We start from the raw sequence: 13,359 nt of genomic DNA, 5'->3' as shown, positions 1-13,359 counted from the left end.
TCCATATTGCTCTAGATTTTAACTTTGTATCTGTCTAATATGTTAATAGACTAATCCTCGTACGTTAGTCCGGAAGCTAATTCCCCGTCATTCGTTATTCTCCTTTGTATTGGTAGAATAAAACAGTTAAAAGTACAGGTATATCATTGAGAGAGTTAGCAAGATTCCAGTTCCCCTTGACCAGGACTATTTCCCTTGGCTGAGACTCAAGAAATAGTCCTGGCCTTTGGTGAACTGGATTCTTGCTAACTCCCCTCAATGATCTACGTTAATTGTATAATATCTCTTAAAGGCACAGGATATCAGACCAGACCATACAGACCATTTGTAATGAATGAAATATGAAGCAAGCTCGTTGTCCATTTAAAAATAGAGAGCAGAGCAAACACGGACCTCCAAACATCATAGGTGGGATCAGGTGCTATGAAGGAGTGAGCTTCCTCTGCAGACCGTCACACCCGACTGCCGTGTGCTCCTTGTCATGATCGGGAGTAATAAAAAAACTAGTCAATTCAGTGTGTAAATAATGTACAAAAAATTGTCTGTAAAACAAAAAACAAAAAAAAAAAAAAAAAAAAAAAAAAAAAAAAAAAAAAAAAAAACGCGAAAATAGAAAAACGGGAAAAGAAGCTTTTATTTTTATTGAAATCTACACGAGCCAGCTTCGTCGTTCTATATTTTAGTTTTGCAGTCTTCACCGCCGTACCCTTCCTCACATTTACATTGTCTTCCAGTCTGGTGTTCCTTGCAATGACATGCGCAGGTGGTTTGATCAACCGTTGCACCGTTGTAGCAGTAGGTGTTACAGCGACTGGTGCATTCATTTCCTGTTGAACAAACCAGTCGTAATAAATAACAGTTTCTCAAGTACCTTTTTAATATATGTACATTTATCCACTTTTACTAATACTTTTATTGTATTTTATGTTTTATTTCCTATCTCTTAATGCTTACGCTTTAAAAAACAAACCCATTCACATTTAAGAATTTTCTAATCCCCTCCTATCTATATTTGTTTAAATATCATAAGAGGACTCTCTAATATTCTTTTTTTAATAATTTGCATGACATCGCCTGTTTCTAGTCGTATTGACGTTTGTGTAATATAATATTACATGGCATTGTAATAGTAGGGATACATTATATACCAAACACCTTACCCTTTTAAAAAATATTCACTTTTAAGAATTTTCTAAATCCCCCATTATCAAACATTTGCTAAAATAAACTTAAGATGATTCCAACCACTGTTCCAAAACGTATTGAAATTTATGTCATAAACAATAAAGAGACAGAGATATGCAAACAAAATGTCTAACTTAAATCTGTACAAAAAGAAGACAAATACATAAAGTAACTACAATATGCATAACCGTACCATAAAACCCCCTGGGACAGTCACAGGAGCAGATTTTTGTGTTAAACAATCCACCATTAGCACACTGTCCTTGACAAGTCTTAGCTTCAAAAGAAACAATAGATATCAAGCACATGGATATATAATCCTCCTAAGTGTTTATGTTCATCACCTTTCACTTATAGTCCTGAAGAATACGAAATTTATACAATGTAGTTAATATTGAGGAACTTTAATCACTAACTAGTCTTCAATTTGTGAAATAACTTGCTGATTTTTCGTATGTGAAAGTACGTGGATGAGATACAGATCAAGTATTTCTTTTCGTACCGCTTCAATGATTTTAACGGAATAAACTTTTAATTAAAAAATTAAACTTTTTGAAGGAGTGTCCGTATTTTTTGTAATTTTTTTAAATTATGATGTATACCAACTGAAAACATTATAATATTAGTGAAACAACAAATATTGAAAATGTTTGCTTTTTGTGGGACAACCATTGTATTACGTGCATATTGAGTTTGTTTCCAAGTTTAACCGAAACGCAAAACATGCCCTTCGTATGAATTCTACAACGAAACAAGCTATTGACAACATTTACTACCTTTAACAGTACCGTAGACCGAGGGTTCCTGAGAAGAAAAGAGGATCAGAAACCCTTGACCGGCAAATATGACGTTTTTCATAAAAAAGCCATAATTTTCTCAATGAATTGTCAACGGATTGCCTTCATAGTAACAAGGAGAAGATGGCAGGTGTGACCGATCGACAGGGAACGCTTACTCCTCCAAGCACCTGTTCCCAGCTAAGAGATCAGTGTTTGAACAAGCTGCTCCTTATTTGTACTGTGAGGGTGATAACTGTTAGTTTTCTTCACAGTTCACAAACATATATAGCAAAATAGAAATCCACCGTTCATATGCATTTGGATCTATTATTTTCTTAAAATGATTGACTCTAAGTATATATTTCTAATACCATTATGTTATGTTGATGTTTATTAAGATAAAGGTAAGGTAGCTTGTAAAACTGAAAATGTTTTTTAAAAATTACATTTCAATTTTTCAGATTCATTTTCCACTTACCATATTTGGGTAAAGCATACGCATAGTTAATGCCAGTATTTTTATTGTTTCGATATTGGTAGTGCTGAAAATATACAACTCGTAGTGAATTACAAAATTACAAATATGGATTTCTGTAATGTGAAATAGTATGTATAATACCTTTGAATAGTAAAAAGCTATTGCGATACAAGTGCTACCTTAACTATGATAGGTTCAGTGATGGGGCCTTTCGCATACACGTATTGTTTCGAGAAAACGTAGGACCAATACGTTCCTGCGAAATTTAATGGATTATCTGTCGTATCCCAAACTCCTTTAAGCAAGCTAGAGATAATTGCAAGTCCATCTTTGTTGTAGATTTCTGAAATGAAACATTATACGGTTGTATAAGGTAATTTATTTTATATACATAATTTATTTAAAAAATACGAGCTCTCAAAAGTCGATTCTGAAAATATTCTTGTCTGTTTTAAAGAAGAAATTTTCCCTGGCCTAGTATTACAGTAGTTTGTTGTAAATATTAATCACTTTACCTACTAGGTTCCAACGCATTTTTGAAAAATCAAACCAGAACTGTATGTTATACGCTCCAACAGGTATCTCAGTTATAACTTTTCTTGAAGCTGAAAACAGTATGCCGTAAGATGATTAATATATGGTTAAGAAACGCACTTTTAGGCATTAAATTTTATTTAACTTCAAGTTCATTGCTTTTTTACAAATGACTACTGCCTAACTTACAAGATATTTATTTATATATTGGCAGCTGGGGGTGGTGGTGGGAAACTGGATTTAATGGTGCAGTGAAAGGTACGCAATTTAATTGTAAGAGGCTAGAGGAAACTGTATTTGTAGAGATGAATTTAATCTAAATACATAAAGTTTGTGAAAATCTTCTTTAATAATACATACAGAAAAAAAGGAAAATAAGTACTTGGTATTTAAAGTTAGCAATTATATCATCCCACCTTTTGCAATAGTCTCTTTATAAATCCCTTCCACTACGTTACACGTAGAACCATCTCCATTACAAACACCACAGTCGTCATATTCAGCGTTAAGCTTACCGTTACAGCCAAAAAACTAAGGTTATACATAACAAAAGATAAGGGAAATATTAATATAACATCAAATTGAACCATAGAATTTCATTATAAGCAGTGCTAGGCTTTATTCTTATTCGTTATAATCGCTGATTACTACTGCACGAGGGTTGTCCCAAAATTCCGTAGACGAGCTTTGTTTTGTATAAACCCGATGTCATATATCAATGAAAAATTGTACATAGATTAAAGCAACACTTCAATAAATTTATGGATACATGTGGAGTAACTTCAAATAAATCCTATTTAAATGATGAAGTTCATTGTCTGAATTTGGAAGGTGGCGCAATACCCAAAAATTGCATTTAAAAAATAGTATATTATATTTAAAATCCTATGGAAAATTAAATACTACTTAGTATTGAAGGGTTAAAAAATAGTATATTATATTTAAAATCCTATGGAAAATTAAATACTACTTAGTATTGAAGGGATGGAAATGAAAATTCTTAATATTGCATTACTCCTATTATTATTTTTTTTATTAACTATATTTCCTCAAATTATGGTGATTATGATTTCACAAATATGAATTTTATAAACATTTTATAAAAACTGGGTTGAAATCCGACTTTTTGAAAGAATGGCGTACTGAAGTTGTTTCTCCATGTTTGTGAATAACAGAAACTAAAAAAAGACAGATCTTAGAACTGGGCAAGAGTGCCATTGTGCAACTCCATTATAGAAGACAGACGAAAAGCCAGTAGAAATAAAGGGTTTTTAAAATATTATTATTTCATACTTGTGCATGCATATACTTTGTTTCCATATTTTAATGTTTAATCAAATCATAATAAAGACATTTCACATTTATATCTAAAATCGTTTTGATTTATTAAAGATTGTGAATCTGGTAATTGGAATATTCTCTCCAAACGTTTGAACCGCCGGCATTATCTTTTTCGACGTTGCAGATTGCTCCGGGTATTAGCGAACGATATCACTTCAAACCTCATCACTCGAATTGTTTTCAAGTAAACATGATAAAATTTACTGATTTGCTAGGAACATGTTTTATCCACCCATAAAATTTTAGAGAGATACCTTAATTTCTTTAAACGATATGAGCTCAGTCTACGGAATTTTGGGAAAACCCTTGTATTACCCTGCAAAAGCCATCCAAACATCTGTAGGTTCTCTTGCCAAGCTTGTTTTTCTCCAAAACAACATTGGGTCCTTCACATGGAGTACCCTGGGGCATCAACCCAAACCTTGTATAATCTGGAGATGTGTAATTTGCTGCCGCTTCACAAAACACTTCGCATTTCATGTGATCTAAAGTGATAATTTTTATTGTTTAATTTGTGTTACAGTAATTAGTTTTACTGTAAATTAGATGCATTGTTGAAAAAAATTGTATGCACTTTACAATTTTATATTTCATTCATAGATTGTAAGGCTGGTAAAGCATATAAAAGCAATCCCTTACCACGCCAGTCCATTTGTTTCCCTACTGATGTGTACTTTTCAGAATCTAATACGTTATTCTTTAACAATCTACTGCAGGTCTCAGACGCCCGCTGATTTATAAGCGTTTTTATGTCTGCACTGTCATTAGGACAGGGCTACAATTAAATAATATCATAAAAAAAAGATGAGATTGCATATACACTTGCGCTTTTTAGCATTTTTACTGTATTAGATTCAACTGATTCTAAAACTTTAGCAATTGCAAAGGACGTTACAGTCGCTTATCAACCTACCCCAGGATTACAAGTCCTGGCTTCATATCCATTGTCATCTCCGCCTTCACAGCCTGGATGGTTCAAAGGACTGAATTGAAACAAAAAGCTAACTGCAACTGTGGCAGAGTGAAATTTGTAGTTATTTTTATCAATTTATTATGATTATTCAATTTATTATTTTCATTATTTAGAAAAATTATTTGAATCATGAATTTGTTGAATATTAATATATTTAAGCTACTTTAAGTTATTTTCTAAGATAAGTGTATCACTCATGTGAATATTTTTAACTTTTGCACACTGTATCTATATTTAGAGGGAATATCCTTTTCCTTGTTTTTCATTGGTCAGTGTGGTCAATTGTAAAGAATTTGGTCATGTGATACATTTGGAGGGAAGTTTTCTATTGTGTGTTAAATGTATAGTTCCTGTGCTGCAGTCTTTGTCGTGTCATCCATTTTTTTGTCCAGAATTTTATACCTGTTACAGTAATTGGAATCTTTTCTCATTATCAGGTCAGTTAATTTGTATTTACCTATATAGTCTTTATATTATATACATAAATATCTGTTTTATGATATTAGAAATATTTAGATACATATGCTATTTAAATGGCTGATTGCATTGAAAACATGAGGATAAGTGTAACATTTATTTTGTAAAGAAATACAGGATTTAAATATAACTATAGATATAGCACAGTGAACTGAATAGCTGAAGTTAGTGTATTTATTTTTACCTTTAGAATTCTCATGATCAAAGGATGTAGACAGTAGATTACTTATTGTAAGATGACCTTTACACCTCATGTGAGGTAAGCATTATTTCTAGAGTATTATGTTTGAAATATATATGTCATGATACATCTAGGCTCACAATACTGGTGAAATATACATGTAAATATTTTCTTTATGAATTCATGTAAAATAAGGTTTACATGATGGTATACAGTAAAACTTGAATGAGTTTATATTATCAGTATATTTGTAATACTTTGTTTATTATAATAATGAGCAGTCAGAGATATATTTTGATAGACACAAATATTTTTGAGTCTTGTGTATAAAGGGAAATAACTAGCATTTTCAGTTTATTCTAAAACATGAGCGTAAGAGTTATCTTTCTTACAATGTTGTTTATTAAGCTTTTATTATGTTACAGGGTCAATCTGAATCATTCTATCATCTGTCATTTCATCAATGTATCCAAATAAATGATGTAAACGTTACTGGAGTTAGTCATCCATCCATACAGAATTCGAACCGCCCTAAGACCCCGGGTTACACAACTTTTTGAAATTTTTAAACTATAATTTTACAACTGATTATTAAACCAGTCCGCAAAGGATTCTTTTCTAAGCATCATGCTTATGTTTTAAAATCAAAACCAACTTGATTAATATCAATGACACTGATAGATGGGATTGATGGACTTTTGCGAGAAGTGCCGACTTTTATAATCGACGGCTTACTACGGTATTACGAATGTACGGAAACTCTTCCATGGTGCATGTGTCTTAATATTCAGCTTATAATTTAATAAAACGGTAATAATGAGCCATTTCAAAGTCCAAATTACGTTTTCTAGAAATTGAACAGCAACAATTCTATCATCAACCCCCCCCCCCCTTTCACACTTAGACCACCTATAGCTAATACCAAGTTTTCTCTCAGGTACCGAGCATAAATCATATCATAAAAATCAAATGCATTTTCAATACAAAATAACCTTTTTTATGTCCTGAAATTAGTAAAGAGCATTTACTCTAACTACATATACATACAGCATTGTACATTTATCGCGAAAAATGTATATATTAAAACTTTAAAGCGCTTTGAAATAGCGAAAGATATTTTAAAAAAATCAATATAAAACCTTGGATTGTTGCAGAATCTCCTCCTGTAGGTGAGCCCTGTCCCACAAGTCCTGGAGCAGGGCCGCCAATCTGCCCACGGTCCCCATCCCCCGGGCCTTACCAAGCCTGGTTTCATTTTGAGCTCTTCAAAAGTCCGACATTGTCGTTTCATGCATATCTGTTGAACATTTGACCGATTTACCGCTTTAGAATAGCTATAAATATTTGAGCTTAAAGAGAAAAAAATGGAGGTTTTTTCTCCCATTGTTAAGTTTTTAGGACTTACTTTGCCTGTGCCACAATATATTCCGATAAGAGTACCCGTTTTTGTCGTGAATAATTGTCCAAATAAATTCCCTTCGTTGAGATCCACACAGCTATGATAATACTCGCAATCCTAAAAGATATCAAAACGCATGCACTACTTGATATGTTTACAGAACATCCCATAATTCTAAATTTGCCATAGTGAAAAAAAATGGTATTCTTACCCCAAGTACAGAAAAATTACGGAAGTGGAAATTAGGGCCGTACCGCAGCTCACACAATTCATCCTTACTGTACATCTGACCTAGAAAATTGCCAAAAGTCAGTTCAAGTTACATAATGAGTCAAAATCATGAGTTTCTTTTAAGATATCTGTATTATACATAGAAAGATTTATGAAAAAAATTATGATTATAGTGAAGATTTGAGAACTTAACCTGCACTAGTGTAAAGCAAGAAAAGACTGCACAATAGAAGTGTCGGAAAAACAAACAAGGTTGTATCTGTCAAGTTTTACATTTCGATGTGGAAATCAAATGATAAAATTTTGTTTCTCAATTATAATATGCAATATACTATCACTCGTTATGTATTAAAATCCAGTGTATTTGTTAACTTTGCTTGGAAGTGTGAAAAAAATTCCCATATAATCCTAAAGTAACCATATCTGTATTTTGAGATGGTCCCAAAAATATACAGGTGATAGATTTTCCCTAAACTTTGCGTGTACGTGTACACTGAAGTTAATGTAAAATATATGTGACATAAATTGAAAGAGTTATTTTTATATTGTTGTGTTCACATAATGAAGCACCAGCTGTCTTCCTAAAATAACGATTTAAAGGTAATTGAAATTCTGGAATTGTTAACTGGATTTTTAGCTCACCTCAACGAAGTTGGGGGAGCTTATGTAATACCCTAGGTGTCAACGTCCTAGGTTAAGGTTAAGTTTTTTGGAGCAGTTTTCTTTTTAAGTACTTCTATGTCCTATATTGATTAGACATGCATGGAAGATGGTTCTAGTGCGTTTCATTGTACCAGTCAAAGTTTCAGATGCTTCAATGTCAGCAAAGGAATGACCAGGTTAAAGCTGACATGAATTCTTAAAAACGCAACATTTTCATCTATGTACGACTTGTTTCATACCAACTATAGCCGTACTCCGCCATATTTCTTTCAGATACATTGTCTCATTGTAACGATATATACCCCAATGCGGTCGTTACACTTGAATGATTTTTTGGCTTGAGTATCGACTTGTGCACATCTCCGATGGTAAAGCATATGAGAACACATGAGGTGATCAAGACATTTGAAAACCACAACAAACAACATAATAATCATATTTCTGAATAATTATTGATTTGAATCAAAAGGAAAAAAATGCAAGTTTGGAAGAGAAATTTAGATGCATGAGTACGTATTTTACAATGCGCCAATTTATGCAGAATAAACTTGAAATAAAAAGCAGTAAAATCTGCAAACACATTTTGAAATTATATCATTTGAATGGAACAAAACAACCTACGTCTTTGATTTGCAGGTCCTAAAGATGCAATTGATGCATATCGAGAAAACGCCTCGAACGCTGTAAACGTACCCATACCTGGACAGCTGGAAATAAGGTTACTGTATCGGTTCGAAGATGTGCACAAGTCAAGTGATATACACCCTGAATCCCATTTATTGAAATATGCATCACAGAAAAGAAATAAACTCCATAAATGCTCAACAGTAAACACACTGTCATTACTCCGTACAGACTAACACGTCGATACACTTAGTCCGTGCTGATCACATTTTGGTCAGGGAAAATATCACAAGTGGAAAGAGAAGTTATTTGGTATTTGCGCGGCTGAAAAGAGGGGGTTTAAATTATTATAACAGCTGTTCATAAGCTATATGGTCTATCTACATGTAGTTCTAATATACATTCTATACAAAGTCATGTATATAGTCTGCAGTTGGTTTGCGTCGCAAAATTCATTTGTCAATATTAACTGATTATTTTAGTACTAATCTCAAATCTAAACCAAGTAATCTGAGATACGGTAATTATTTACTTCAAATCTTAAAGCAATTAACCAGAATACAAATTTTTATGTGTACATCTATACGTTCTTTAACACACACACACACACACACACACACACGGAGAAAGGCCATCCCCTGTTCAGATTGACATTTAGGCATTTGATTTTTTTTTTAGGCGCGGGGGGGGGGGGGGGGGCATGCAAAAATAATTGACGTGGCCGTTATTTGAATATTCTTGGAAGACAGACATTTATGTCGAACTCAATTTTGAGATTTTTTTAAAATGTGTCACTCCGACCACAAAGTATGTGCATTTTGAGGAATGTAACTGTTTTATGTTGTTACAGAGAGTCTTTCGAGATTTCAGTATCCCTGCCTGATAGTCTAGCTATTTTTTTGTATAAAAATAATTTCTCTAGGAGTATTTGAGAGATAATTTTAAGAGCTAGGGTAGTGATACTTGACACTGGTTGTATACGGATAATTTTTATTAACTCTTTTGTATATTGAACTCTCTCTCTCTCTCTCTCCCATCCGTTAGGGCAATAATAGGTATAAGATCTTACGCACTTTGTGCTGTACCATTTATTAAGCCTTAGAACTGATCAAGGATTTTTCTCAGGCGGGATGTCGAAACTTCATAAATTGAATAATAATTTTAATTTGGACAAGAAATTAACCCAAACGCCCAAATTGAAAGAGAAACTAGAGGTATTGTGAGCAATGAGCTCACTAAATGATACCCCGCCTCCCATATATATGGTTATAATGGCAAAGTCCATATTTTGCTGTTGTCGCTAAACCCAAAATATGTGTCGAATCAAAAAGCAGGCACGTAGCATCGTATTTGAAAGTGGTGGCCAGTCCGAGAATTTTTTTTAATTACCTTAAAAAGTTGACAAGCAAAAAAAAAAAAAACAAACAAACAAAAAACACACCTTCAATTAACATTTCTTATAGTATAAGTCAGGTCGCGGAAAAAAGGGGGGCCGGCAGCCCTCCCCCCTGCCCCCCCCCCCCCCCTCGGATACGAGATTGGTACCCAAAGAGTAAGAGACAGACGCACGGACAGACGGACGGACATAACGATTACTATATACCCTCCCACTTTTCAAGCGGGGGATAAAATAAACGTGAAATATACATCACATGAATGGGAACTCTCTCAAAAACCTTCTCAAACGTACGTGTCGAACCTGGACCTGGACAACAGACAAGAGAATTTTTAAAAAGCTAATTGTAGGTAGAATGTGGAATTCTCACGTGGAGTTTGCTCTCTCTTCCTATATGCTTTTTCTAATAATCATTAATTATTTATATCTAGAAATTTAATTCACATTAAATTCTATTTTCATTATCATTTGCACCACAGAATCAAACTCGTTTATCATACCCCTCGCAATAAGTTGCGTGAGGTATAATGTTTTTGATCCGTCAGTCTTTTCTTTTCTTTTTTTTTTTTTTTTTTTTTGGTTAGCGCAACTTCTCATAAACCACTGCACAGAGTTTTGTCGAACTTTGCAGATATTTATAGGAGACAAAGTGTGTGTAGATTTGCACATCACCAGAAAATTGCGAATTCTTTATTTTTTCGGGAATTTCCGCACTTTCACATTTAGATTTTGGCCATATCTTGAATATAGAGATGAACAGTTTGTCAGTGCAATTCCTCATAAACCGCTGCACACAATTTCGTCAAACTTTGCAGATATTTAGGACACAATATGTATAGATGAGCATATTACATGGAAATTACGATTCCTTTATTTCTTTCTGGGAATTTCAGCACTTCGACTTTTGGGGGAGCGTGGGGTATGTGAACTTGCTCACTTTTTTTCTTTCATTGTGCATAAAGTTATAAATATCTTTAAATCAAATAATAAAAATTTAAAGCCTATACACAGTATTTATTTGATAATAATGAATCTGTTTCAGACATTTTTCTTAAATCATTTTTATGAGAGTGTTAATATGCATGTTTTACCCCCCCCCCCCCTCCCTCCTCCTATCACAGGAAAATGTCTTCAAAAGGTGAATGATTCGTAATAATGCATGCTTTATTATAAATTTAATGAAGTTAAACCAAGTCATCATAAATTTTATTTACTACATTTACAAACAAGTGTAATGTTTATTTTTGAAAAAAAATTTCAATCAACCACACTGAACTTTCAACCTTTCAAGCTTTGATATTTTCCCTGACCAAATAAAATGATCGGCATGGGCCACGTGTGTCCAAGCATCTTTTACTATTGAGTTAGCAATGGATTACATGACTTCTGAGATGTATTTTTCAATAAAAGTAAAATAGGATAATTCTTTCGACATGTGCACATCCCTGTAACGATAGCAGTATTCAGGTAAATGTTTTATCACTGCGTTTGACGCGTTTTCTTGACCTGCATGGATTTTCGCTGTACATAAATGTATTCCGTGTTAGTGTACTTTTTATATTGCAGCAAATGCATTCAAAAATAATTTAATTTTCGGTATAGTTCTATTTTTTGTTGAATTTTTACTTTTCAAACATGTATTGGTCAGTTTATGGACTTCTAAAAAGTATGCTATCGGAGATGTGTACATGTCGACAGCCAGACTAGAAAATCACCCAAGTGAAACGATTCTACAGGGCTATATATAGCAGGTACAGGTGGCCAAAAATCTTCGATTAAATATGGCGGAATCAAAGAAATATGTCGGACAAGGGCGTACAGGAATGTAGTAAGTCGTACAAAGATGAAAACTGATGCCTTTTTAAGAGTTCATGTCAGCTTTAATGTTTTTAGAGCAGGTTAACATTTTTGGTGCAGTTTTTGGTGTAGGTTTTATTTCCAAGTAACTATAAGCTCTATGTTGACCAAACTTGCATGGATGATACATAAAAGGATGCATACTACGGTGCTTGCTTCGGATGCTGAATTTGACCTACATTTTCCGGTTGAGTGAACAGGTAAAAGTTTTTGGTGCAGGTTTCATTTCCAAATAACTAGAAGCCTTATGTTGACCAAACTTGCATGGATGATACATATAACGATGCATACTACCAGGCTTGCTTCGGATGCTGAATATGACCAACATTTTCCGGCTCAGGTGAATAGGTTAAATTTTTTGGTGCATAATTCATTTCAAAGTAGTAACTATGAGTTCTTTAATGACCAAACTTGCATGGATGATACATATAAGGATGCATACTACGGGGCTTGCTTCGGATGCTGAGTCTGACTTACTTTTTGTTGATGAGTGAAAATGTTAGTTTTTGATGCATGTTTCATTTTAATTAACTATGAGCCCTATAATGAGCAAACTTGCATGGATGATACATCTTAGGATGCACACTAATGGACTTGCTTCAGATTCTGAATTCGACATACATTTTTCAGATAATAGACCAGGTAAAAGTTATGAGTGCAGGTCTATTACCAAAAAACTAAAAGGCTTATATAACATTGTATAAACCAAAGTTGCACAAATGTTGCATCAAGAGATGAAAACTCTCAAATTTGCTTCAGATGCTGGATTTTAATTACATTTTCATGAAGAAGAACTAGTTTAAATTTTTTATGTAGGTATATTTCAAAGTATCAGATCGAAATTGCTTAAATATTTTCATTTTTGGAATGTACACTTTTTGTTGGTTAATAGTGTGACTTTGCCTTACTTAAAGTTGAGGTGAGCTCTGTAATCTCTGATTACCTATGTTTAATTTTGTGTCAAGACAAGCACGCAAATTGAATCCATTTGTAAAATATTCAAAGACACAAAAAGTATGGGACACATACTCAACTTATTTAATATGATGTTCTTTTTCAACAGCATTCCTATATTAAATTTTGATTCCCCATTGTAGCCCACCCTGCCCCGATGGCCATTTTCTGAATCTATACTAAATCTGAAGATGCTTTCACGCTGTTCTTTAGAAGAATTTTTAAAAAAGTTTATATTCCTTGAACAAACCTGCAGCTACACAGTGTAAAGGTTTCAGATACCGGTA

At 33.4% G+C, this 13,359-nt stretch overlaps 1 protein-coding gene across 1 annotated transcript in view; it reads right to left on the bottom strand.

Moving 5' to 3' along the window:
* Window positions 1-672: 672 nt before the first annotated feature.
* The window catches only part of LOC134247058 (A disintegrin and metalloproteinase with thrombospondin motifs 18-like), a 28,644-nt gene continuing 15,957 nt past the window's right edge, over window positions 673-13,359 (bottom strand). Inside the window, exons 13-24 of the mRNA XM_062729396.1 lie at window positions 7,559-7,638; window positions 7,354-7,464; window positions 7,088-7,245; window positions 5,231-5,300; window positions 4,957-5,092; window positions 4,633-4,802; window positions 3,393-3,507; window positions 2,958-3,047; window positions 2,622-2,785; window positions 2,443-2,506; window positions 1,379-1,462; window positions 673-827 (exon numbers count right to left, since the gene is read on the bottom strand). Coding sequence (XP_062585380.1) covers window positions 673-827; window positions 1,379-1,462; window positions 2,443-2,506; window positions 2,622-2,785; window positions 2,958-3,047; window positions 3,393-3,507; window positions 4,633-4,802; window positions 4,957-5,092; window positions 5,231-5,300; window positions 7,088-7,245; window positions 7,354-7,464; window positions 7,559-7,638 — 1,397 coding nt within the window. The remainder of the gene's footprint in view (window positions 828-1,378; window positions 1,463-2,442; window positions 2,507-2,621; window positions 2,786-2,957; window positions 3,048-3,392; window positions 3,508-4,632; window positions 4,803-4,956; window positions 5,093-5,230; window positions 5,301-7,087; window positions 7,246-7,353; window positions 7,465-7,558; window positions 7,639-13,359) is intronic.

Source organism: Saccostrea cucullata, unplaced genomic scaffold (genome assembly GCF_032062105.1).
Source record: "Saccostrea cucullata isolate Sc308-1 unplaced genomic scaffold, CSIRO_AGI_Scuc_v1 ctg15160, whole genome shotgun sequence".
NCBI classification, from domain to species: Eukaryota; Metazoa; Mollusca; class Bivalvia; order Ostreida; family Ostreidae; genus Saccostrea; species Saccostrea cuccullata.
Note: the sequence above shows the minus strand (reverse complement) of the source record. Positions and strands in the feature narration are given on the sequence as shown.